This window comes from Lissotriton vulgaris, chromosome 5 (genome assembly GCF_964263255.1).
Source record: "Lissotriton vulgaris chromosome 5, aLisVul1.2, whole genome shotgun sequence".
NCBI lineage: Eukaryota > Metazoa > Chordata > Amphibia > Caudata > Salamandridae > Lissotriton > Lissotriton vulgaris.
In genome coordinates this window covers 1,748,398,595-1,748,424,486 of record NC_141693.1, presented here as the reverse complement: position 1 = coordinate 1,748,424,486, position 25,892 = coordinate 1,748,398,595, and the positions used below count along the sequence as shown (strand labels likewise).

General features: G+C 49.5%; 1 protein-coding gene across 1 annotated transcript in view; it reads left to right on the top strand.

Annotated features, from left to right (window-relative positions):
• Positions 1 to 18,094: 18,094 nt before the first annotated feature.
• Positions 18,095 to 25,892, top strand: part of CFAP97D1 (CFAP97 domain containing 1) — a 662,361-nt gene continuing 654,563 nt past the window's right edge. Inside the window, exon 1 of the mRNA XM_086920478.1 lies at positions 18,095 to 18,239. Coding sequence (XP_086776604.1) covers positions 18,119 to 18,239 — 121 coding nt within the window. The 5' untranslated portion in view covers positions 18,095 to 18,118. The remainder of the gene's footprint in view (positions 18,240 to 25,892) is intronic.

The window sequence follows — 25,892 nt, the reverse complement described above, 5'->3', positions numbered from 1 at the left end:
GTAGTATTCTAGCCTTGGGCACCTCTGGATCTAGGGGAGGGGGGGAGAACCTAACCCCTCTTGATGTTTTTTTGAAGTATGCTAAGATGGAAGGGGGTTGCGAATGCGTAGAGCCATGCGAAGAGCAACACTCCTTGTTGCTGTCACGGTCAAGTCCCTGAAGAAGAGGGCTTGATAAATGCAGCGAGGGCTTGTCCATGGATTGTTTAGGATTAGTCGCTACGGTTCCTTCTGCCACTGCTGCTATATGTTTTGATTTTTTTTGTCTTGGGAGATGGGAATACCTTCCTTATTTTTACGGATCTCATCACTCTGTTTTGTTAAGCTGCCTTAACAGCAATGCACCAAACACGTCAAGCCACCATGCCGCCTCCTTTTGGCCGGTACTCAAAAACCCGTGCAGTAATCGTGGGGTCTCAGGGTTATCTTGTTCCAGGGGGAACAGGGGAAACCCAAGTGGGAACACACCAGGACCCTGGAAGCCGCACCCAGACCTAACTGGGCCGCTTCTGTGGGGACCTGAGTTCACACTCAGCTTCCAGTAGCTACTACAGCTGCAGCTTGGACACCCCCCCATCCCCAAGGCCCTTCCTCCTCTTCTTTGAATGTTGTAACCTGCCTTGAGACCATGTAACCTCAGCCAGATATGAAGGGGGGCAAGTACCAAGTGCTGGGCGGTATGTGGTGTGAGGTATGGACAAGAGCCAGGCAAAGCGGTCAATGTGGGCACAGTGGCAAAAGTGGGAAGTGAGGTAAAAAGTGCCTGCCGGCGAGGCTGAATTAGACAGACCAGCAAGCGTAGCAGCTGCAGGCTAGAGCTGCCCACAGCAAACGGTGTGGTGCCGGTGGTACGGCACGGGGGATAAAGCACAGAGTAGAGTGTGGAGATAGGTCAGGAAATAGGTCTGGCAGGGCAAGTGCAGCAAGAGCCCTGTTCACAGCAAGAGCCTGTGAACAAGGTTCCTGACCTGTGAACAAGGTTCCTGTATGGAGGGGGGGTTGCGGGGTGATCGAAACTGGGACTCACCCACCTCTACTGGTGCTCCACCATTGCAATAATCCACTGACCTGCTGTCCTCAGCAGATTTTGCACACCTCGTCTCTGCAACCCATCCCTACGACCGCAACCGCAACCGCTACCGCTACAGCTACCGCAACAGCTGTAGCTCCGCCCCATGCTACACGCTCTCTCTGCTCCCACCGCTCCTGCTCCTCTCTGGTCTCATCTGCCATTGCTCTGTGATCAGCACTAGTTGGTAATCTTGCTACAGTATACCCAGACCCAACCCTACAGCAGGCTGTGGCTTCTGACTGCTTCCAAAGTCACACATAATTTCAGTTATGTTATGTCATGCCCTGCTAGGCTAGACTACACTGGGTTATGTTATTCTGTTTTGAGGATTGTGTTGCAGTACCATCATTTGCTACACTTTGGAAAGTTATGCTGCCTGGTAATATGTTGTATTACATTTGTTGCAAATGATATGGGTGTATTGTGTTACATAATGGATAAAGTATCTCCTGCCATACATTGTAAGGATAATCCAACTCACCAAGGAGTTATGTGATCTCATAGAGGAACAAGGCCGAAGGCGGGGTTCCTTTATAAGGTCTTGGAGCTTTGAGGGACTTGCAGTCGTTTAATGTACAGTAAACAGTATGTAAAAGTCCTTATGATACATGGTTGCACTATCTCCATTCCCACAAGCTGCTTAAATCCAAAATGTTTTGCTTTTTCATATGAAAGAGATAGTATTTTTGCAGACATTAAGAATAAAAGCATAATGTATAGTGCAAAAGTAAACACACTAAAAAGCATTCAGTAATTTGTTGTAAAAAAGTTGTTAGTATCACTTTAATGTTAGTCAGATAAAAAAAAACAACTCAGAATGTGTTGTACCATGCAGAGAGAGTGTATTTTGTTTGGAATGACCTATAGCTTACACAAAATTTACATTTTGCCATAAATATGTCCTTTCTGCTGATCACTGTTCATTTTCGAATAGCCAGTTTTGTTATTTAAACTGCAGATGTAATTATGCTCTGTGACTTGCCTTTCTCCTTGGCTACTAGCTCTGCCAGCATGCATTATGATATCAAATTCAAAAGTAAGAACTTATTAAAGTTGAGCAGCTATATCATTTTGCTGGATATATCACAACACAACTGTAATAAGGAAATTAAAGCCTGGCTTATATGCAGGAATTTCCGGCTTCCATGTATTATACTGGAATTATAGCATGCAAGGTGACACCTGGATAACTCCTTAATTCACTTCTTATTTAATTTTTCCTTATGGCCTTCTCTTCAGTGCTCATCTTGTGCATCACTTTCAGCGCTTAGCTGTAGCACCTGCATATAAGCTATTGCTTATTAGTTATTCTGTTCTACTGTCTCTTGTAAATTCTGTGCCCAATGTTCTTTAGGCTAATCCTGTATTCTTAATTCCTAATTTCATTCTAATTCTTGAGTTGAATTTAGCTGTCTGTTCTCCATCACCTCAATGGGTGAGCTCCCAGAATAAAGCCAGTTTATTCACTTTTATTGTTGCGCAATTTCTTTCCACATTTTGTCAAAGAGTTCCCTCAATCTTGGTGCCCACTGCATGATACTCGCTTCCCTGTCGTCATTGCCATACCGTGGGTATCACATTCGGCTGTTGGAAAGAGAACTGATATATAACCACTGCAGATGTCACACAGAACATTGGTCAGCTAACAAGGAGCTTCAGTAAGGAACTGAACAGCTGGCTGGGCAGACACAAGCCTGAGGATTTCTGCCCCACAACCCCAAAGATATGGAAGGCTCAGGGTGTATGCAGGATCAGCCTTAAATGCCTCCTATTTCCCATCAAGCCTTGCATGCAACAAGCAATGTTCTCCCAGAGGACGCAGCAGTGAACCATTCTGCGCTTGCATACAGCATGGGTGCCATATTGGGCTTCATACTACATCCATGCAAATCAGTCAGCTACAGCTGCAAAGGCCAGAGTGTCGATGAGTCGTGTTTGGTGGTCCAGAACATTTGGTGGTAGTGTCTCAGGGTGGATTTGAATGTGCACCTGTCTGTTTTGTCCTGGCTTATTTCCATTTGGGCTCCTGTTGTTTATAGTGGTGTTTCTTCAATCTGAGTACCCATGTACCAACTGGCTTGGGGAGTAGATATCTGGTATTGCTGTGTTTTGAGCAGGGCCAGGGAATCAGTGCAGGAACTGATCCAATTGTTGAAATTCTTGATAGCTCCGGGGAGGCTGTTGCTGTGTTCGAGTCAGTGTGAGTTAAGGGCAGTGCTCCTGTCCTTGTTAGCAATCTTGATCAATGCAAAAACTGTGCAGCTGCAAAGGTCTGTTCCTTTTGTAACTGAACTGGGGAGTTTTCAACTTCACATTTTCAAGATTTCTTGAGCCTGTCAACTTAGATGTTTAATTTGTTGAGAAGATAGAGGATAGCATGTGCACTGTTTTGTATATTAAAAAACCTGCCTTGACCAGGATCCTTGCCTGGTGAGGAGACCATTTCTTACCTTCCGTAGGATGATGAAAACTTGGCTAGTCTGAACCTTCTTTGTGGAACATCAAATTTACGTCCGCCCTGCCCTGGGAAACCCTTCGGGGTAGCTGTGCACATTACAAGTTGCTAATATTAATAATAACAGTGCACATATCTAAGAACTGCAGATAGATTAATAAAGCTCATCAAAGAGCCAAGAATCAACATGAGGTCACAATGTCTAAAATGACAGGTTTTTCCTTACCAACTGGTGCTTAGTTTCTCGGAGTGGTTTCAGGTGGTGGGCATCCAAACTCATTTCTGGGAATTAGGACTTATTTGACAGACTATGGGCCTAATTTAGATTTTTGCGGCCAAGTGACTCCATCACAAAGGTGACAGATATAGGATCTGACGAAATATAAATCGCATAGGTTATAATGGGATTTATATTTCAGCGGACGGGACATCCGTCACCGTTGTGACGGGGAAACCTGTTCTCCAAAATCTAAATCAGGGCCTATGCCCCTGAACAAGAGAAGAAAAGAGAGAATGAAGGAGGACCAGGAAGATAGGAAAACATTGACAGAGAGTGGAAGAAGGGCAGAAAATGAGCCTGCAAGAGTGGGATAAAGAGACATGATAAGGAGACAGGAAGTGGATTATGGTCGAAGGAAGATGCACAAGTTGGAATCAAGAATAGATAACCTTGGTCTTTGGTGAACCTGCCATTTGGCAGCCAGCTGGTGCTCCTAAGAAAAACTATGGGACTTTACACTTTTTTTGTAAAACATTTTTATTGGCATTTGAGATTATTACATACATCACATCTTTCACTGCTGATGGTATTGGCGTGCAAGTGATATCACACGGGTACATCATAAATTGACATAAGAGCCTATAATTTCAAGGTTGTAGAGTCCTCCCGCTCAGTCTATTGATTGGTGATGACCCTTAGAGGCCTGTGTTCAGATACATTTAACGTTCATGCAGGATGACCGCTGCGCCACAATGGGGATGTGAGGCGCATTGTCCCCCCCACACGTGTTCTCGTAGGGGTTATGGAATGTCAGCCATATTTTAACCTTGAACAAACTTGGGGTATGGAACTGGGATGCACTGTCTTATGATGCGATCGATATATATATGAGTGCCTGAATGCTGCACTATTGCGAGATGTCGTGTTGGAGTTGAGCTGGTGCGGGGAGGGGGATCGCTAGGAGCTATCTGTATGAGGGTGTGGTGATGGGTCGTTGGTGGCCATTAGGCATGGCCCATCAGGTGTCTGGTCCCGTTGCATACCCTCCTGAGCATCCGCAGTGGCTATAGGAGCCCTGGGGGAACCGCCCATCCGTATTTCTGCCACTTTTAGAATTTCTTGTGTAAAGGAGTGGAGTAGCATGGTCCAGGGCATGAAGATTGGATGTTTGCAAATTCCTTGGACTTCCTCCCCTCGGAGTCTTCCTCTTCCGCTGTGCCCCATTTCTTGACGGCACCCACCCAGGCCGCCAGGGGAGGGCCTTCTGGTGCCTTCCAATGCATAGTGATGCATTGTTTGGCCAGGAAGAGCACTAAGGAATCAAAGCGCATTTCTACTTTCATGTGCTTGTGACGCTAACAGATACCAAGGGCACTAGTTCCCATGTGTAGAGGTCTTGGAAACCTGTGACCGTTCTATGGGTAGTATGGCTGGTACGCCAGTAGGTGTGGAGTGACAGACAGTCCCATAGCATGTGCAAAAATGAGGCAGTGGGCTCCAGGCATCTAGGGCAGGCGAAGGAGCTGTTGGGGAAATACTTCTGGAGTTTTTCAGGAGTGAGGTATGCCAGATGTAGGATGTGCAACTGTATCTTTTTGAAGTGGTAGTTGCGGGATACCTTCTTGGTATATGCAAGTGCTTTCATCCATTCTCCATCATGTAATGGCCTGCGAAAGTCGGTTTCCCATTTTTCCCTGAGGGTGCAAGAGTGGGTTGTTTAAGGTACTGTATGGCTTTGTATATCCAGGTGACTAGGTGTTGCCCTGGGCCGATCTGTAGAATTGCGTGGAGGACCGAGTGTGTAGGGGGTTCTGTATCAATTGTGTGCCATTGTTTGCAGCAGTCATCTAGGAGCTGCCTATGCCACAGTAACTGTCCCTGGGGGAGGTCAAAGTCATTCATGAGTGCCTCAAATGTCTGCAGTTGTCCGTTAAAATATAGCGCCCCTTCGTCCGTCAGGGCATGTTCGGTCCATATGTGTAGCATTTTCTCCGTGTAGTGTGTGCGGCATTTGGGAAGCCCTACCAGCGGCAGGAGAGGGGAGTATGGAGGTGCCAGATGGTGCATTCTGTGGATGCGTGTGAAACATGTGCGCTCTGTCATCAGTTGGAGTGGCTTGGTCGGGGGCTGCCCAGCCCTTGGCAGAAGCATGGGATGGATGGCGGGGGTTTGAAGTTGTCCAGCTGTAATGATCAGTTACCTCTGCACCCGGCTGGCTGTCCAACGGGACACCAATTGTAACTGGGCGGCCAGGAAGAAAGCCTCGAAGGATGGGCCAGCTAGCCCTCCTTGGTCAAGAGGCAGCTGCAATTTTGCAAGGGCGATACGCCTACGGCCAGAGCCCCCAATGAGGGTCCACAGCAGGTTGTCTAGTTTGCTGAAAAACGAGCTGGGGAACCACTGGGAGGTTGGAAAAGAGATATAGGAGTCTTGGGACTAGGAGAATGTTTGCGACCACTATCTTCCCCGTGACTGCCAGTGAGAGATCTTTCCAAAAGTGTATGGAGGATCTGATGCCTGCCATCAGTTTACGGTAGTTGCCCTCGTAGATGTCCTGCGGTGTATGATATAGTTGAACTCCTAGGTATCGTACCACCTGGGGGCTCCATGCGAGGTCAACGTTGCCCAGTTTCAGCCGGCACTGGGGCATGGCCTGTACCAAGGGATATACGGTGGACTTGGACCAGTTGACTCTGAGTCCAGCCACTTCTTCAAAATCTTGTAGAATGCGTAGTATAGTGGAGAGGTCTGCTGCAATATCTCAGACGTAAATGAGTACATCATCGGCATACAGTGACATAGCATGGGTGGAGTTGGCAATAAGGATTCCTCGCCCGCGGCACGGAGGTGGATTGCCAGAGGCTCCATTGCCCTGGCGAAAAGTAGGGGGGAGAGTGGGCAGCCCTGCCGGGTACCTCCGCAGACCGAAAAAGTGGCGGAGATGAGGGGGCCTATTCGCGCTATGGAGGTGGGCGTGGAGTAGATGAGCCTAGTATAAGCCTGGAGGCGGGGTCCTATTCCTATGTGTTGTAGGACCCGAAAGAAATAAGTATGCCCATGAGAGGGTATGAAAGGCTTTTTCCAGATCCAGGACCAGACACGCCGCTTGGGGGAAGCGGTCACGGATCCGGTCCTGTACATGGAACAGCCGCTGGATATTGTAAGAGGCATTTCTACCGGCACAAATCCATTTTGATCGGGTGGATCAGTTGCGGAAGGATAATGGCGTATCTATCCGCAAGGATTTTTCCTTAGATTTTATGGTCCGCAGGTAATAGGGCTATGGGCCGATAAGAGCCCAGTTGGTGGGGATCCCTGTCCGGTTTGGGAAGGGACACTATAACTGATTTGCACATGGATTGGGGTAAGGCACCCTCGTCAAGAGCCACTTTGAACTGCCTCTATAGTTGGGGGACCAATTGGGATGCAAAGGTGCGGTAACATTTTAGTGGAAGGCCATCTAAACCGGGGCCCTTGCGGGTAGCTAACGCCTTCATGGCATGTCTGATTTCCGTCGCTCGGATGGGGTCGTCGAGGTCTCGGCGGGTGTCGCAGTCTATCTGGGGTAGTTGGTGTGGATTCAGGAAGTGGGAAAGGGCCTCCACAGGTATCTGAGCGGGGCTAGCGTATAGTAATGTGTAATGTTCTTGAAAGGCGCGCAGGATTGAGTCCTGGGAGTATAATAGACTATCTCGAGTACTGCAGATGGCTGTGATTGGCAGGAGGGTTGAATCTTGCTTGACAAGCCACTCCAATAACGTGCCAACCCTGTCACCCTCTTTTTGAGCACGGGCCACAGATGCCACAAAGTTATACTGGCGCAAGCTCGCTAACGCCTCTACATATGCTGTTTTGGCGTCAGCAATTTGGGTCGGCATGGCTTTGTCTGGGTCGGTCTCTTTGGTAAGGGCAGCCCGTGTTTGCTCTGCGCTTTTGATGTCTAGCTCCAAGACTTGGCTAGCTTCCATGATGTGACGAATACATGTGCCTCGTATAACTACTTTAAAGGCGTCCCACTCTTTCGCACGTGTGGTGGCTGTGTCAGTGTTCTCTTGGAAGTAGTGGCGGATGTGGTCCGCCTGAGTTTGTTTGAAAATTGGGTCGTCAAGACAGTCCCTGGGAAGACGCATTTAGGAACAGGGGGGGTGTGGTGGGCGCCATCGGATCGTGAGTGTGTGAGCGTCATGTTCCGATATGGTTCTGCGTAGGTAGTCCTTGTCTGAAATGAGAGGCAGGATAGCGGGGGAGCAAAGGAAACAGTCTAGGCGCACTCTGAGGTCGTGTGGCACTGAGTGGAACAAGTAGAGTCTGGTGGCAAGGTTCCAAGTTCACCAGGCATCTGTGAGGGACCAGTGGTGCGCCCATGTTGTGAATCGCTTTGCCTGTGCTGCAATGGGGGACGCCGGATGGGGGCGGGGGGGTTGGATCTATCCAGCGTTATATTTTGTATGTAGTTGTAGTCCCCTCCTAGGATCCAGGGGATTTGTGTGTATGTGCACTGCTTGACCGTCCAGTCGTCCCTGCAAGAGAACGTATCGGCCGTCTGGCTCAATGGTGTGGGACTGTTCCTGGAATGGAACGCTGGGACGTACCCATATAAGGGTGCCTCGAGCAAAGGCTGAATACGTTCTGGCGCATATGATTCCCCTCCACCGCTTACGCAGCTTTGCTATTTCTCCTGTTGTGAGGTGCATCTCTTGCAAGAAAGCAATTTGCGTGTGGTGGTGTTTGATGTAAGCATATACTGAGTATCGTTTACGCGCGGTGTGCATACCACACACATTCAATGTAAGGATGGTGATGGTGCCGGTGTGTGCCATCGATGTATGTGTATGGTATGTAGGGTTGAGGGGCACTCGGACTCTCCTGAAAGTCTCGAGCTCTAATCTGTTCCTCCGATGTCCGCACTACTTGGGCGTCTGTGCAGCTATTCTTCGGCATACTGGCGGGAACACAGTGCAGTATGTGCATGTTCAATGGGAGGGGAAACTGAGGTGGGCAAAACACAGCCCCAATGCGGGGGACCTATCGTCAAAGGCGATACGTCCAAACTAGCACTCAGTTGGCATGAGAGCATCGACATGTTGTGGGGGTGGCGGTCTAGGTCTGTGAGGTAGCTAAGGCGTTTGGGCTATGCGCGCAGTTTTATGGCTGTTTGCTGGTCTGCTTGAGTATATAAAGGACGTTCTAGGCCGAAGGTGGCATTTGGGCTCGCGTGCAAAGAGACTGCTTGTGTCGGTGCACAGAAGGCATCACCTCCCACCCGATACCTTCTTTATATTGCAAATGTCCATTTATATCAGGTCATTAGCTGTTTGTGGGGGGACCGAGGGCAAGGCCACTGAGTCGACTCCAGATTGCGTTGTTTCGCTGTCTCCTTCCTCTTCTGATGTGAATAGGTGGGGAGCCCGTTCAATATCTGTTGCAGGGGAGGTGGGGCGGAGGCTCGCCACCGCCTTCAGGGCTTTACGTCTTTCCTGAACTATTTGTTACAGGTCTGGGGACCCCAGGGTGCGTGGGAGTGATTTGCCCTGTCGGTTGCGACGCCGTGAGCGCTGTCTTCTGGGCCCGATGTGCCAGTGTTTTGTTCCTGGGTGTGCTCTGCACGATGGCCTGTGGTACAGTTCTGGTCCACCTAGTCATGCGCCCCTCCGGGGTCGTGAAGAAGTGGGTGGTGCCATCGTGTATGACTTTGAGGCGGACAGGGAATAGCAGGGAGTATTGCACCTTCTCTGCTCGTAGGCGCCGTTTCACTTCCAGGAAGGACGCCTTTGGCGCTGGACCGCTCGAGAATAGTCGGGGAAGAGCATGATGGTTTTGTTCTCTACTCGGAGAGGTCCAATCTGATGGGCCGCCTGTAGCACCGCATCATGGTCTATGAAGTGTAGGAATTTTGCCAGCATTGGGCTTGGCGGGGCTCCCGGCTGGGGGTGGCGTGCTGGGACACGATGGGCCCGTTCGATGGAGAAGAACGCTGTCTGCTCTGCATCAGAAGTGAATGACTTGGTCCAGGTCTCCATGTATTCCACTGCGTCCGCCCTTTCGATTCCTTCTGGCAAGTCAAAAACGCCCTTCCAAGTCATCGATTCGTTCTTCCATGGTGGACACGCGGCCTATCAGCGTCTGTATCGAGTCTTGGTGAGTTTGCACCATGGGCTGGATGGAGGTGACTGCTTTTTCATTATCGGAGTCCTTGTCAGGTAATATTCGGTGGTCATCGCGGAGGAGGCTAATGTCCGTCATTATGGTGCCCAGTTGTTGCTCCATGGATAGCCTGGATTGTTCTATTGCCGCTAGAACCCTGTCTAATTTGGCCGAGAGGGAGATGTCCGTTGTTGTTACATCGTCTTTAGGGGTGTCAGTGGAGTGATTATTGGTGGCGTCTGAGGTAGCCCCTTGGGCCGTTGCCGCTGCTCTGGGTTTGCCCATTTCGTCAACTAGGAACTTGTGAGCACGGTGGGTGTTGGCATCTGGGCAAAGTGCTGGATTGACTGACGGTGTGTCTTCTGGCGATGTGACGAGTTGGTGCCTCTTGTCAATGAAAATATCTCAGGAAGGAGACGGGATTTGGGTAGGTCCGTGGATTCCGGGTGTGCCGATGGGTGGGCGTTGCTCAGGAGGCAGCTGGAGTGGGTGCTCAGCAGGGGTAGACCCCTGTGCTAGGCAGTAACATTTGGTAATCTAAGCGTAATCTATTGTGTTTGGCGCCTGTCTGTGGGCTACCGCTGCCCAAGCAGTGGAGAAGCTTGCAATGTTCCCTCACCTGCTACTTTGCTGCTTGCGAATTGCCAGCCGTCGGTTGTGGGTGCTTCATATGTAGGTGGGACACATTCTTTGGGCTGATTCAACGTGGGAATGTGGCGGTATCACCCTGCCCAGGTGGGGGCCCAGCAGGCGGCACTATCAGCAAACGTGGGCTGGTGGGTCCCAAGTACAAGCCAGGCTAACTCTTGCCGCGGCTATCCGTCTGGCCTGCGCAGCATTGGGGGATACCACTGTTTTCCAGTCTCGGGCAGGTAGTCAGCCACTCCTGATGTCAGGGGTGCTGGCACAGTCTCAGTCGCTCGCTGCGGTACACCTCTGCAAATGCCGGTATCACCAGTTGTCGGCAGTCCTGTTCCGGTATGCTGCAGTAAGGGTCGGCACTCGGATCAGTATTTTGCGCGCCTCACACTTCTCCCAAGGAGCTTTTGGGCAACCCTCCCTGGTGAGGTCAGGCTGGTTCCTGCTGTGATGCAGATTGTGGGAAAAACAGTTCTCATCAATCTTCAGGCACTTACGGGCGCTGGTGCGGGTGCTGGCTGTGGTCCCAGGTGGGGGGTCTCAATGCGTGCCACGCTGTGGTGTGTCTCGGCAGTATATGTCGCACAGAACCGCCATCTTGAAGTCAGGCAGGCCACCTAGCGGGCGCAGCCCACGGGGTTTTGTGCAGGGTGAGCAGGGCCTCCTCCCAGCCTTCCAACGCCATCGAGCGGGCTCACCTGGGCGTTGCTTGCAGTCCGGGGTAATAGGAGGCAGGCTGCATGGATTCTCTGTCCAGCTCGGCAATCGAGGACCTCTTTTGGCAGGTTTGACTGGCAGCGGCACTTACGGGAACTCCATGCTCGCCAGACCGCCATTGGTTCATTCAGGACGCTCGGCATCTGCGATGGCGTGCAGGCAGGGAGCCTCAGTCGCCTGCCAGGTGGAAGACAGGTAAGGCCTGGGTGATGGATGGCGGTCACGCCGGTCCTCTTGCCTCTCGCATAATGTGAGCTCGCAGCCCTCCTACATTTTTAGGTCTATTGTTACCCCCTCCGGTGCCTGCGGCTCATCTAGTTTGCCTCTGGGGTGATAGGATTCTATTGCAGGACAGGAGGCTCCGATTATGCTATCTCATTTCTTTAATGAAATGCCCAGCAGCCATAGAAATAAAAGAACTACAATACCCAGAAACACATGGGCAACAACCATAGAGTCTGTGGTATAAAAGGTCATAGAGACAGTCACTCTTCCTCTTTCTTTGCTGCTCCGCAGCCAGTTAAGTGCATTTTGTCTTACCTTATCACTTTTGATGATATTATCTGCCTGATTTCACTTTGCGTGCTTTGTGCTTCTTAGCGCTTTGTTGTTTACATTGCTTGCGCTTCGTTTGCTTCTTCGGCGCGCTTTTGATGTTTGTTGCCCGTCCTATCGGCGCTTCGATTTCTGTTGTTTTAGGCGTTTGTTTAGGAAGCGCGTGTTCGCTTTCCCAGTGACTCGGGCGCTCGGCGCCTGTGTGTCTTGCAGTGTGGAGCGGGAGACCGGGGGTTTTGAGAGCCTCGCGCGCGGCAGCGCGAGCTTTCCTTTCACGCTTCTGGCTTCCTGGAACCCCGCGCATGCGCGGTAGGCATTTCCTGGTTCCTTGGCTTTTCAAAATTATGGAGCCTCCTGAGAGACGCCTCTAGTCAGCGTCGACGCCCACAGCCAGCGTGTTAACCCCTCAGACGCCCATTGTTGCAGAGACACTTTGGGTTGTAAAATTTGCATAGGCTCTGCCTAGAGTGTATTTTTGTTCTCAGCAAGCACTCCCTCCACATTTAAAAATTCGACCTTGGCAGTATTTTTTCCAGCTTCTTGGCTTGCTGTTGGGGTTTTTGCACTCCCCCTGAATTGTGCCTTTGGCATACAGGATTCTAGTCACCCAGTGGGCTATATATTTACTTTCTCACTCAGTGAGACCATGAGTGCTTCATATGGGGATGACTATTATGAGGAGAACGACGTCTCAGAGTCCTTGGAGTATGATTTGGTGGAGGCACTTGACCAAGGGGTCCAGCATTCGGTCAACCAAGCCTTGGTGAGAGCCATCACGCCTTTGTAGCGCCATTTAACCCAGTATGCGCAGCAGCAGGGATGGGTTCCTGCTTCGCGCAAGTCTGCTGCCTCTCCTAATAACCCTCACTCTTCGGATTTTCGGAAGCTGGCTAAGGCTTTGCAAACTGCTAAACCAGTGCCCAGAGTCGAGGCATCTGCGGCTGCTTCCCCTGCAGACACGGATGATCAAGACTCTTCATCCTCCTCTGACCAGGCGGGTCCCCCTCCTAAAAAGAAGGTCTGCAAAGAGCACTATGCGGATGCGCCCACGCATCCCCCTGTCCTGTCCTTTGAGCCCTCGGACATTGTCCATCCTAACTCTTCTGCTTGGCTTCCTTCACCTGCGGTGGCACAATACGTGCAGGCTCACATACGTCAGCCGTTTGATAAGGACGTGAGGGCCCGTCTTCGTTCGGAGTGTCCGCGTCCAGACCTAGCGGATCACCTGGCTGAAACTCCTGAAGTAGATCCCACGATGCTTACATAGCTCCGCAAATTTGCGAAGGACCCTAAGAAAGGGCTGGACCGTTCTTGGCGCTCTTGCCAGGATAAGGTATTAGACCTTATGGGTCCCCTCACTAAGATCCTCGACCTTGGTCTTGTGGCTAAGGAGTCCTCCACTATGGTGGACCCTGACGAACTAATTGAATGGGCTCAGAGGGCCATTTGCCAACTCGGTAATGCAAGTTGTGCCATATCTAGCGAACGTCGTCGTTCGATATTACTAAAACTTGATCCTAAACTTGCTGAGCTGTGCACTTCTGAGGCTGGTCCAGAAGCCCAAGGTTTGCTCTTTGGCCAACCTTTCTTAAAGGAGCTCACAAAATTTGTCAACACCTTTAGTGGCTTGGACAAAGCTCAACCCTCTTTACGCCGGGCCTTTCGTCCGGTTTTTGGCAGGGCCGGACGTGGTAGGGGACATCCGTCCGGCCGTGGTCAGCCTACCCAAAGGGGAACCCAGTCCCACAGAGGCCATCAGCAGGACTCCAGTTATTCGAACAAGTCCAAGTTCTACCTTTCGAAGAAAGGACGTGGCCAGTACCAGAAAGGTCGTTCAGGAGATCCTATGGTGGATACCAGGACTCCAACACATCAGGTGAGCCTAATTCCTGCATGCAGTGTGATTCTTGGGGGCAGGATACAGTATTTCCTACACAATTGGCGATTAATCCCCAGCGATGCTTGGGTTCTGGAGACTGTTCAGGGTTTCCGAATAGAATTCTATCAACGCCCGCATCAGACCCACCCACCTCCCCCTCTTTCTTTTTCAAAGCAGGATCAGGAATTCATTTCCACGGAACTGGAAGCTCTTCTGTCAAAAGAAGCCATAGTTCTGACCGTGCGTCATCCACAAGGGTTCGCCAGCACGGTTTTCCTGGTGCAAAAGAAAGGCGGGGGATCCCGTTTGGTTCTCAACCTAAAGGATTTCAACGGGGTGTGGTTTGCAGGCATTTCAAGATGGAGGGCATCCATCTGTTGAGGGATCTTCTGCAGGAAAAGGACTGGATGGTTCATCTGGATCTAAAGGATGCTAACTTGTCGGTCCCGATCTTTCCCCCTCATCGGCGTTTTCTTCAGTTTCAGTGGCTGAAGAACTGGTACGAGTACAGAGTTCTCCCATTCAGCCTCTCGTCAGCACCTTGGTGCTTTACGAAGCTTCCGAGGCCGGTGGTGGAGTCTCTCCGTTCGAGAGGTGTCCGTCTAATAATTTATCTAGACGATATCCTCATTCTGGCGGACTCTCCGTTTCAGGTGTTGACCCATCTGGACTGGGCCATAGATCTTTTGCAGTCTCTGGGATTCCTTGTGAACGTCCAGAAGTCTGTCTTGGTCCCGACTCAGGTGTTGGACTTTTTGGGTTTCCAGGTCAATTCTCTTACCTGTCAACTTCTCTTACCCGCTCAGAAAATACGTTATATCAAGAGGGAGCTAACTACTGTTATTTCCAGACCGACTGTGTCGTTGAGGTCGTTAGCACGTGTTGTCGGTCTGTTGGCCTCCTCCATTCAGGCGATCTTTCCGGCGCCCCTACATTACATGGCTCTACAGCACCTGAAGATCTGTCATCTCCAGAAAGGTCTTCGTTACTCGGACCAGATTCCTCTTTCCGAGGAAGCGAAATGGGAGATGCAGTGGTGGTTGGACCACATGGAGGCCTGGAATGGTCGGGCCCTTTTCGGGGCCTCCCCGGAATTGGTGATCGAGTCGGATGCCAGTGAGTGGGGTTGGGGAGCCCGGTGCGGTTCCGTCTCGACGGGGGGTCGTTGGTCTCCTCAGGAGCTCTCTCTCCACATCAATTGTCTGGAACTCCTGGCGGGTTCCTTTGCGATCAAGTGCTTCTCTCCCCTTCAGTCCCAGTGCTGCATTCTTCTCCGCATGGACAACGTGTCTGCAGTCCGTTACATCAACAAGCTGGGCGGTACTCGCTCGAAGCTTCTGGCGGAGATTGCCACGGATTTTTGGCATTTTTGTCTGCAGCACAGGAACACAGTTATTGCGGAATACCTTCCCGGCCGCGAAAATCAGATTGCGGATTGGCACTCCAGACACCTGAAAGACTTCAGCGACTGGAGGTTGCATCCCCGTGTCTTTCGCGCTCTTCTCCGGACTTGGGGTCCGTGTCACATGGATCTGTTTGCCTCTCTGCTCAATACTCAGCTCCCTCTGTTCTTCAGTTGGAGACCGGATCCGGAGGCCCTGGCCACGGATGCTTTTCTTCAGCAGTGGCCGTCGACTCTATGTTATGCCTTTCCCCCTTTCATGATGATACCCAGGGTTCTGGCTTACACGAAACGGTTCCAGTCGGAGATCATCTTGATTGCTCCGCTGTGGCAGCCTCAACCGTGGTTCCCGATTCTATTGGAGATGAGTTGTGCAGTGCCGCTCCTTCTTTCCCAGAAGGGGAATCTCCTCTTAGATCCTCTTCGGAATCCGCATCCCCTGATTCTCTCAGACTCTCTCCTCCTGCTAGCGTGGCGGATTTCGGGGAACGCTGGTCGGTCCCAGGCCTTTCTGCAGACGCTGCCAGATTCATTACTGACGCCTGGTCTTCCAGCACCCACAAACGTTACAGGGGATCCTGGAAGCGTTGGTGTGACTGGTGTGTTCAACAACAAGTTGATCCCGCTTCGGCGGATGTCTCTGTCATAGTCAATTTCTTGGCTTCACTGGCCTCCTCGGGTTTGGCATATCGCACAGTGAACAATTTTCGATCGGCCATCTCAGCGGGCCACCTCCCGGTGGACGGCAAACCTGCAGGTGAACACCCACTGGTTTCTAAGCTACTGAAGGGTATTCGTCACGCAAACCCTCCGCGCCCTAAATATGTCTTGTTATGGGACGTGTCTGTTGTGCTCCGTTTTTTGGAGGCCTGGCCTGTTAATTCTTTGCTCTCTCGTAAGCAACTGTTGGCCAAATTGACTATGTTGCTGTGCTTGATATCTTGCAAGCGTGTGTCTGATGTCCGTGCTTTGGATCTGGCCGGCCGCCGATTCACGCCTGATGGCGTTACCTTTCATCTTACCAAGCGTACTAAAGCGAACACTACTGTTATTTCTTATCCCGCTTTCCCTGCTCGTCCTAATCTGTGTGTCGTCCAATGCCTCAAGGATTATGAGGTAAGTACTGCTTCTTTTCGTGCAGATATGCAGGGTCAGTTGTTGATTGCTTTGCAAAAGCCTTTCCGTCCTGTCACCCCTGCTACTCTAGCTCGATGGGTTCGTTGGCTCATGGCTGAGGCTGGGATCGATGTTTCTGTGTTTGGAGCACACTCAGCTCGTGGGGCCATGGCTTCTAAGGCTTATTCCATAGGGGTCACTTTGTTTGACATTATGAAAGCCGCTGATTGGTCTTCAGACTCTGTTTTCAAGACGTTTTATTTTAAACCTATTGATATTTTTGCTTCTGTTGTAGTGGGTCAGCTTTGAACAAGCATAATCGGAGCCTCCTGTCCTGCAATAGAATTCAAAATTTGCAAACATTCGTGACAAGAATTTTCAATTCTATTAAGGACTAGGAGGCGAGGATTTTCCCACCCGTTTGTGTATGCATTTCTTGGTGAATCATATTCTGCATTTATGCTCATTATGTTTTTTTCCTTATATGCATACTGTTTATTCACCCTCCCTTGCTTTTATGCACACTATTTTCCGTAGCTTGGTATTACGGCTTTGTCTTCTTTTCAGGATCTGATCCCAAATGAGGAGTCTTCTGAACTGTCTGATGTCCACCTTCCTGCTTCATCAGAGTCTTCTTCCTTCAGTTTCCTTCACCTGGTTGCCTTCGGGATGTTCCTTGGCCTTCCTGGATTGGTGATGCTGTTTTCATTGTTTGACTTTCCGGATTGGCTTTGTTCTGTTTTCCTGGATTTGTTTTCACGAAAGAAAGAGGAAGAGTGACTGTCTCTATGACCTTTTATACCACAGACTCTATGGTTGTTGCCCATGTGTTTCTGGGTATTGTAGTTCTTTTATTTCTATGGCTGCTGGGCATTTCATTAAAGAAATGAGATAGCATAATCCTCGCCTCCTAGTCCTTAATAGAATTGAAAATTCTTATCACGAATGTTTGCAAATTTTGAATTCCTTCACGGGGCCGCAGGAGTTCTGTAGGCCCATAGCGGTTCAGTCACTAAGCAGGAATTTACGGGTGGGACGGGCGCCATTTTATGATCTGCCCGCTCCCCTGCCGTGAAGTCGGATTACGGCCTCCTCAAGGCTGCACGGTCGTCGTAGGTGCTGGTGATGAATGCCTGGTGTAGTCCGGTACAGCTGGATATTGATGGAGACCATCTGAGCTACATGTAGTCGAGGTGGAAGCCCGATAACAGAGCCTCAGCAGGGCACGTCCGCCATGGTGGCCATCTTGGCCCGCCCACCCATGGGACTTTGCACTTATTTCATATTTTTCTGCACAAATTAAGCACTGTAAAAGTTTTCCGAATTAAGTTCTACCAACACGAATTCGAAAAGGACCAGAGAAGTGAGATGCTCTCATTCAATGTAATTTACACTTTACAACTTAAAATTGACGGTTGAATTTCACCACCAGAGTTGAATGGTTTTGATACGCCTCTCTCTAATGCATTCCGTAGAGGACTTTTAGATACATTTGATGTCGGAAAATAGCTCGGAATCCTCGCGAAAGGCTCACTTTGATATGCAATGAGAACCTCTTACAAAGCTCATTAAACGAATCTAGTCTACTGTGGAATGATGTACTGTAGGCCTTTTTTGTTTAAGATGGATTTTTGCACTTCAGAAGGGGAGAGGCGGCTGCGGAGATGCTTGCTGGGGGTCAGGGGAGGTGCAGGGAGCCATACGGTCCGGCTCAGGCGTGGAATGCCATGGAATGCTAAGAGATCACACAGTTAATTATGCGCCGAACAATCCGTCCAGGCCCTTCCAATGAAAATGTGCTCTCCTGACCGGTGATGTCACAATCGGTGTTGCCGTAGCAACCTTTGCCAGAGCAGCTCAGTGATGCTGCTCCGCATCCCTGCCTCAGTACCGCTTTAACCCTGATTAGAGAGGAGAGAATGAACTCAGTTGAATACTTGGCATATCCTCTAATAGTCGGTAATCAGCGTCAAAACACAGTGCTGAAGAAAAAATGGGACAGCCAGCACTATCAGGGCCACAGGAGCAGAGTACAGGCTGGTATGTCATTTCAATTAAGTCATGTTTGAAATCGTGTTCAGTGTGCTCTCTGTGTATGCCATTTGTCGACTGATGGACCAACGAAGGCAGTATGAGACAATGTGGTATATGAGCGCCCCACAGTTCCTTCCACAGGTGCATTATGTAACATCCTGTACATTAGCCTTCAGGAACACCAAGGTCTCTCCAGCCAATGTAAACAAGCCCAAAGGTATCCTTGTGGTCTCGAAATCCTCCAAACTAGGGCCTGTTTGGAGATTTTTGTTGATCAAATAAAAGGCGCAGCATCCTACAAAAAAAATCACACTTCTCTACTAGCACAGCATTTTATTCCTAGCTGCATGTGGTATTCAAACCTCCTGTTTGTGAGAGCAAGATTTGTAGGGCTCTTTTGAAAGTCGGGAATCTTGCAGTTTAATGTGTCATAGCTTGAAGCATGGGATCTGGCTTGCTACATAAATTGTGGTTGGGCTAAGGTTATTGAATGACTCCATGTCACCAAGAACGCAAGGGCCCAGTCCTGGAGTTTTCTTCTAAAAATATTATTTTCAGGCGTGCTAGTTCATTTGGGGCAAGTGAAGTGAACCAGGGCTTTAATCCCAGACTGCATTAGGTTGTTAAAAAACACATGGATTGGAGCACAGCATGCTGTGTAACACGAAGTCATCTGGTAACCTGATGTGTGGCTAACATATTGAATTCATTTTTGTTATCTACATGTTTGAAATATAGGCGCGTGGCTTGGTAAAGTGTCCAGAATGTTTTGTTTTTGGGGTTTACGATTAAGTGCATTGTAAAGTGACACACAAGCTGGGCTTCTGGCTCGGAAAGTGGTGGTTATTGTAAAAACTAGTTCTTGTATAGCTCTTGCTGACAGAGTTATGTGTTGCTATGGTAACCAGCAAGTTTGCTACTCATATCAGTTGGACCACAGCACTCACATTCCCAATTCCATGCGCGAGTAGCTTGTCCAAGATTTAGCGTTGCATTCTGAGAGTTGTAGACTGCGTTTAAACCTAACTAGAAGTCTCAGAATGCAAAGCAAAAACATGGACTTTATGAACCACTCACGATTGAACATGGGAAACTTGAACCGACAGAGTTGGACTCTGGTACTGTCCTTGTGGAAATAAAAGCCAAATAGACCCTGATGGGTTTTAAACTCGTGATCCGCAGGTGAAAGTCATATTTGTTTACCGGTAATTGCATTACTACAAGTCATGCTCCCTCGCTTTAATTTGTTACACATGAGGTTTACCTGCCTCACCCGGACACCAATTACAAGAACTTTTAAAATAAAAGCCCCCCTTCACCACTTCCTGCTGTTTGTAAACAAGCTCAGTACCAAAAAACATCTCAGTTGCTCCATCCGTGAAGTTTTACGGACGTCAACTAGGGGTCGGCAGGGGTAGCAACTGTGACTAGGGTGACCAACTGTCATGGGTGCAAATTCAGGATGCTAAGTGTAAAACTTCAGCACAAAGGGTCAGAATTCAGGACAAAAATTCAGGACAATAGGTCAAAATTCAGGACAAAACTTCGGGACAAAAGGTAAGTTTTACAGACCCCCAGAGGAAGTTGCACTATAGTATAAAGGTAAGTACAGAGACAACCACTTAAGTACAAGTTAGAATGAGTGTATATTAGGTTGAGACAATCGTGCACTTAACAGTTTTTCGGTATGCGCGCAGCTTTGAGCGACTGTGCAGGTCTTTTTGTGGTATTTCATATGATAATAATCTATTTATATGGTTAATGCACTGGGTTATCCAGTGTGATATTTTGTTTACGACTCATGGTCCTGAGCAGGCATGTTTAGTGAGAGAAGTGATCAGGAAGATCTGCTCAGATAGACTGTGTTACTAACATCTCATATCTGAGTGCCATTGTGCAGCATGCATAGGTAAACTAAAGGGAGGATTGCTGTCATGAACCGACTATGGGGACGCATTATGGGTGTTTCAGCAAGTGGAACTTAAAATAGGGAATCTGACTTTGCTTATTGGGCTTCGCAGAGAGTTGCACTTGCTGACGGAAGTCAAAAAGGTGCTTTTCCCTGCAGCTTTCCTAAAGAAGAAAGAAAAAAGAAAAATATTTTTATTGGCATTTCAGATCATGTATAAAGCTTTCACATGAATAACTGTAAGGTTAGACATCCAACAGTTACAGTTTATATAATAACTATCTGTTTGGGCAGTTGGCCCTAAGTAGAATGCATTCCACACATTGCAAGATAACTCTACCCAGTCCTGCGTTTGGATATGCCTACGCCTTTTCTATCTGACATCCCTGGGGCCCAATCTAGTCAACGAGAGAGAAGTTACCATCGATATGACCTAGTGTAGCTCATGTTCTTGTGCCACTGTAAAAACAAGAAAAAGAAAACATTAAAACAAAATGTAAGAAGACAAAAACAAAACCAGTCCTCAGGCACTATTACGCTTCATGCAGGGGCGGGTGAAATTTCGCTCGACGCCATCAGCCAGCCAGGTGGAGTCGCCTATCTGCTGTCAGGGTCAGGCCCTATTTGCGAGTAGTATCGATCATTTATGCCTATAGCAAAAGGGGGAAGAGAAGAGGGGTGGAAGTAGACAACCAGGGAAGTTCTCCTCGAGAGCTGAGCGCCATTCGAGGAGCACAAATAATCGGAGTTGGCACATGTCTAGGGTAGAATTCCTGCTGTCGATCCCCCCTGTGATCTCCTGGCTCCTCACTATATAGTATCACAATGAGGCCCTCTGTGTTGGGGTTATCCCACCACCCTCCTCCTCACTATTGGGGCAGCTCGGATGTTCCCAATTGAATAGTACCTCCCTCAAAGCTTCTACAATAGGAGACTTACGCATACCCTTCTGTTCTTCCTTATGTAGTGCCCTGCCCTCTGCTGCAGCCCAACACAAGACCTCTGAGTCCCAAGTCCCTAACTGTGGTCCAGCCGCAGATTTGCAGGTGATCGCAATGCTCCTTTTGGCCAAGGCTAGGGCCAGTTCAATAAAACGACTCCCCAACTTGCGCTTAGGCGCTCTTGGGTAAAACCCCAGGAGGCACACCTCAATCTATTGAGTCAACGCACGGCCCAGTGTGTCGGTAAGTTTCTTCACCACTGTATCCCAAAATCATTTTATAATCGTGCAGCTCCACGTCATGTGGAGAAAGTCCGCTTCCAATTGTCTGCATCGTGGGCACTCCCTGGGTTTGCCCCAAATTCTGTGGTGTCATGTTTGTCATGTGGACATAATTGAACTGAAAATATTTAAGGCGTGAGTTGCGGGAGACTTTTTTAATATACCCCCAACTGTGGATCAGCGAGTGTTCTGTCAAGACACCGCTCCCATTTCCCCCAAAGGTCTAACAACGCGGACAGGGAGAACACATAAAACCACTTAATTTGATGCCTGGCCATGCCCAGTGTGACCACTGCATGAAGGACCCCATGCGTTGCCGGCTCCTCTCTTCCGATGCCCCACAACTTTTCAAATGTTCTTACCAGCGTCTCATATAAAATAAAACGGCCGTGAGGCAGTTCATATCCCTCCACCAGTTGTACCAGAGGGAGTAAGCATCCATCCTGAAAGCAATCCCCTGCTGTGTCCATCCCGGCCCCAGTACAAGCCAACAGTTGCTCTGCCCCAAAGACCGCCTTGGGGTCTCCGTGAGAGAGCCCTATCAATGGCAAAACTGGGGTGTATCTCGGACCTATCGGGAGTCGGCTCATGCACATTCTCCAACATCGTAAAGCAGTGGTTTGTAGAGTCGATGTGTAGGGTACCTTCATGGCCAGGTTCAGTAGTTTGGCCAATAATAGACAAGGTTCTGCCCAGGTTCCATCAGGTACATGCCTTCCTGATTAACCCCTTCTAGTCACTGTACCAGCCACTGTAGCTGTGCAGCCAGCTAGTATAATTAAAAGTCTGGTACCCCAGACCTCCCTCCTTTGTAGGGCGTTGCAGCTTCCTCAGTGCTACCCTGCATCTTCCATTCGCCCAGATAAGCTCCCGCACTAACGCATCCAGCAGCTTAAACTAGCCCACATCAAGACCAGTATGTTGGCAAAGAAGTGCAGTAATTGGAGCAAAATGACCATTTTGGTCAGGGAGATCCTAGCCATCAAGGGCAGCCGCAGTGAACTCCAAAAAGCCACTCTTGAGCGCAGCAAGCGCAATGTCTTCTCCAAGTTACCCTCCATCATATCTTCCAGGGTGTGGAAGATCTGGATACCCAGGTACCGGAGAGAAGTCGATGTCCAGTTGTGCTCCTCAGGGAGATACACAGGTCTAGGGGAGGGACCAGCCACCGTGAAAAAGGTGAGTCTTACAGTGGTTCACCCACAAGCCTGACAGGTTGCCAAACCGCTCCAACAACTCGAAGACAGAATCCGCCCCCCTGACAGCGTCCATAAGATAAATCAATAGATCATCTGCATACAGGGAAATCGTGTATAGTCTCCCATTCAAAGGTATCCCCAGTCCCTCACCTCCCGCATGAAAGAGTGCCGCCAGTGGTTCCACTGCCAGCAGGGACAGAGGACACCCCTGGCTGGTTTTGCAAGTTATTGCTATTCCGAGGAGATGATACCACCAGTCTTGGCCTGTGCCTTCGGAAGCATGTACAGCAGCAGAACCCATTGTAGCCAGCCCGTACTCAGCCCCATTTTGTGCATTATCCTCAAAAGAAAATTCCAGTTGACCATATTGAACGCTTTCTCCAGATCAATTGAAAGAAGCGCAGCCCGAGGCAGGTCTTTCGCCTCAACGTGGTAGAAAACTGAGTACAGCTGTCGCAAATCAAAGGACGTATTGTGGGAGGGCACAAACTGCAGTCGAACCCACTGTAGCCAGCCCCATTTTTCGCATTACCTCCAAATGAAAATCCCAGTTGACCATAACAACGCTTTCTCCAGATCAACTGAAAGAAGCGCAGCCTGAAGCAGGTCTTTCGCCTCAACGTGGTAGAAGAAGTACAGCCGTCGCAAATTAAAGGACGTATTGTGGAAGGGGAAAAACCTATTCTGGTCCAGGTGGATCAGATGAGTCATGCGAGGAAGCAGTCAGAGTGCCAGTATCTTACTGAGCACCTTAAAGTACGTATTAAGCATAGATAGCGGTCTAAAATCCTACACTTCCGCCTCCGAGCGCTCTACCTAAGGGAGTGGTATAACAGTAGCAGAGCACATCGTCGGTGGCAGACAGCCCAGATGAAGGGCCTCATTATACATGGTTACCAGACGGGGGGCCAGTTCAGTGCCATACTTTGTATAAAGTACGGCAGGCAGGCCGGCCATCCGAGCCTGATGTTTTATCTCCCGCCAGCATGGCCATGGCACCCCTTACTTCCTGAAGGGTAATCGGGCCCCCCACTCGTCCTCAACATCTCCCTCAACTTCCGTCAGTGCCAAGGGGGCCAGGAACGCAACCATCTCTTCGCTCGAGGGGCCTGACGGCGCCTGGTACAATGTCTCGTAATATGACCGAAACGCATCATTAATCCTATCTGGTTCAACTCAATCCGATCCCCTGGCAGCCTAATCTGAGTGATAGGGGATCCACGTGACTTCTGTCTAATAAGCCATGGCAAGAGCCTCTCCGCCTTCCCCTCTTCACCCTGTCCATGTATGCTCTGTTGTCATGAGTTCGGAGCCTTTTCAGTACCTCATTGTATTGTTTGCGCTTGCCCAATATTATTTCGCAGTTCCCGGGATCTGCCCCCTGCAGGTTGTCAAGAGTATGTAGGTCCCCCTCAATTCCTGTAAGTTCCTTATGGAGTTCCCTTTTGATCCCCATGGTCTGCCCCATACAGTAACCTCGCACCACCACCTTAAAAGCCTCCCACTCAACCAGGGTGGTGGACGCCGTGCCTGTATTCTCGGTGAAATATGTGTCAATTGTCGTACCCAGTGATCCTGCAAATGGTTCATCATCCAGTGTAGTGGGACTAACGTGCCACGCAGGTATTGGGGTCCTACGCCTCCGGGGATGGAGCGTCAAGAGCAAAGGACAATGGTCTGAATACGTGCGGCTCAAGTATTCAATTGAGTGGACAAAGGCAACAATTGCTTATGCGCACCAAAATGCGTCAATTCGTGTATGGAGGTGGTGTAAGTGTGAGTAGTAAGAATACTCTCTGTCCTCACCGCATTCTAAGCGCCATATATCTTGCAAATCCCAATGTGACATCCACTCACGCAGCCCCACTGCTGTCCGGTGCGCCTCTGCTCCCGTGAAGGGGGGTTGTGAGCGGTCCAGGCATACATCTGCTACTCAGTTAAAATCACCCCCCACCACCAATTGACCCACCTCAATATCGACTATGTGTGCTGAGAGGGATGTCAAGTAGACCACTTGATCATGATTGGGGGCATAACAACAACAAATGGTAATTTATCTACCCAGTAGTCATCCTGTCACAAGCACATACAATCCTCCAGCATCCGTCAAAGTACAAGACATTTCAAAGGGAACCCCTGGGTGCACCCACACAAGCACCACCCGGGCAAATGCAGAGTATCCAGTAGCATAAACCTGCCCCTCCAGTGGTCACAAATCTTCTCCTCAACTGGCCCACTTCGTCTAGCATTAAATGCGTTTCCTGTAGCAGGTCAATCTGCACTCCCAGGCGCATTAAGTAATTATACATTTTATATTGCTTCGCCATGGGGCCCACACCTCTAATATTCCAGGTAAGTATCTACACCTCACTCTACACCAGGGTTGTTCAGTAAGCTCCAACACCCATGGCCCCCAGACACCAGATCCCCTAATAATGCATCCCCACCCGCATGAGCTACATAACTGCTGGACTGTAACAACCCCAAACATAAAACAACTCCCCGGCCCCAGGGCATTCTGGCAATGGCCATCTGCCTAAACTCCACCTGAAAGAAAGTTAAAAATTGAAGGCCCAAACCAAATGTGGTGAAGACCTCCATGGGGGTTGCGGCTCCGCTGTCCAGGCAATTTCATCGCAGGTCGCATCAAACAGGACACAGTGACCATTGGTGTCGATCCTCCACTCCAGCACCAGCCCAGTCTCAAAGCCACCCAAGTTACCGTTCCTACTAGATAATGTCATCTGCCTTACGTGGGGTCACCTCCAGGAGCTCCAGGCTATTCTTACCCGAGGAGTCAGACTCGGAGCATACTGTTCCTTATGTAGATCTTGAGCCTTGATCCAACGGGGAGTTCCCTTTGCAGGCTGTGGCGGAGACCCATAAAGAGCTTCACCCTCGCTGTAGTTCCCAAAGCAAGTGGTGGGGTGGAGTAGAATGGGGTGGGGGAGGGTTCACTATGCCCTTGCTCATCGGCAATCTGAAAACTTTGAGTCATGCATGATGCACAGTGGCAGGACATGAGGTGACTGTGACATAGTATTGTTTCCAGGGCTTTAAGTGGGATGACAAAGCTGGGCATCTCCCAAGGGGCGTGTCTGATGTAAGTAAGGGCGTGACTGAAAACACCTAAGCTAAAAATATGTGCTGAACATAAAATGCTGCACGACTGGTATTTTGCTGTTTCTATCATTGCAACCAGTAACATTAGACCTACAACAAACCTAGACTACTGCATACAATAAATAAAAAAACAGCAGCTATGGCTTATTTGTATATAATATTAAAAATTATTCAGCTCTGAAATGATGAGACTGTGTAAGAACTAT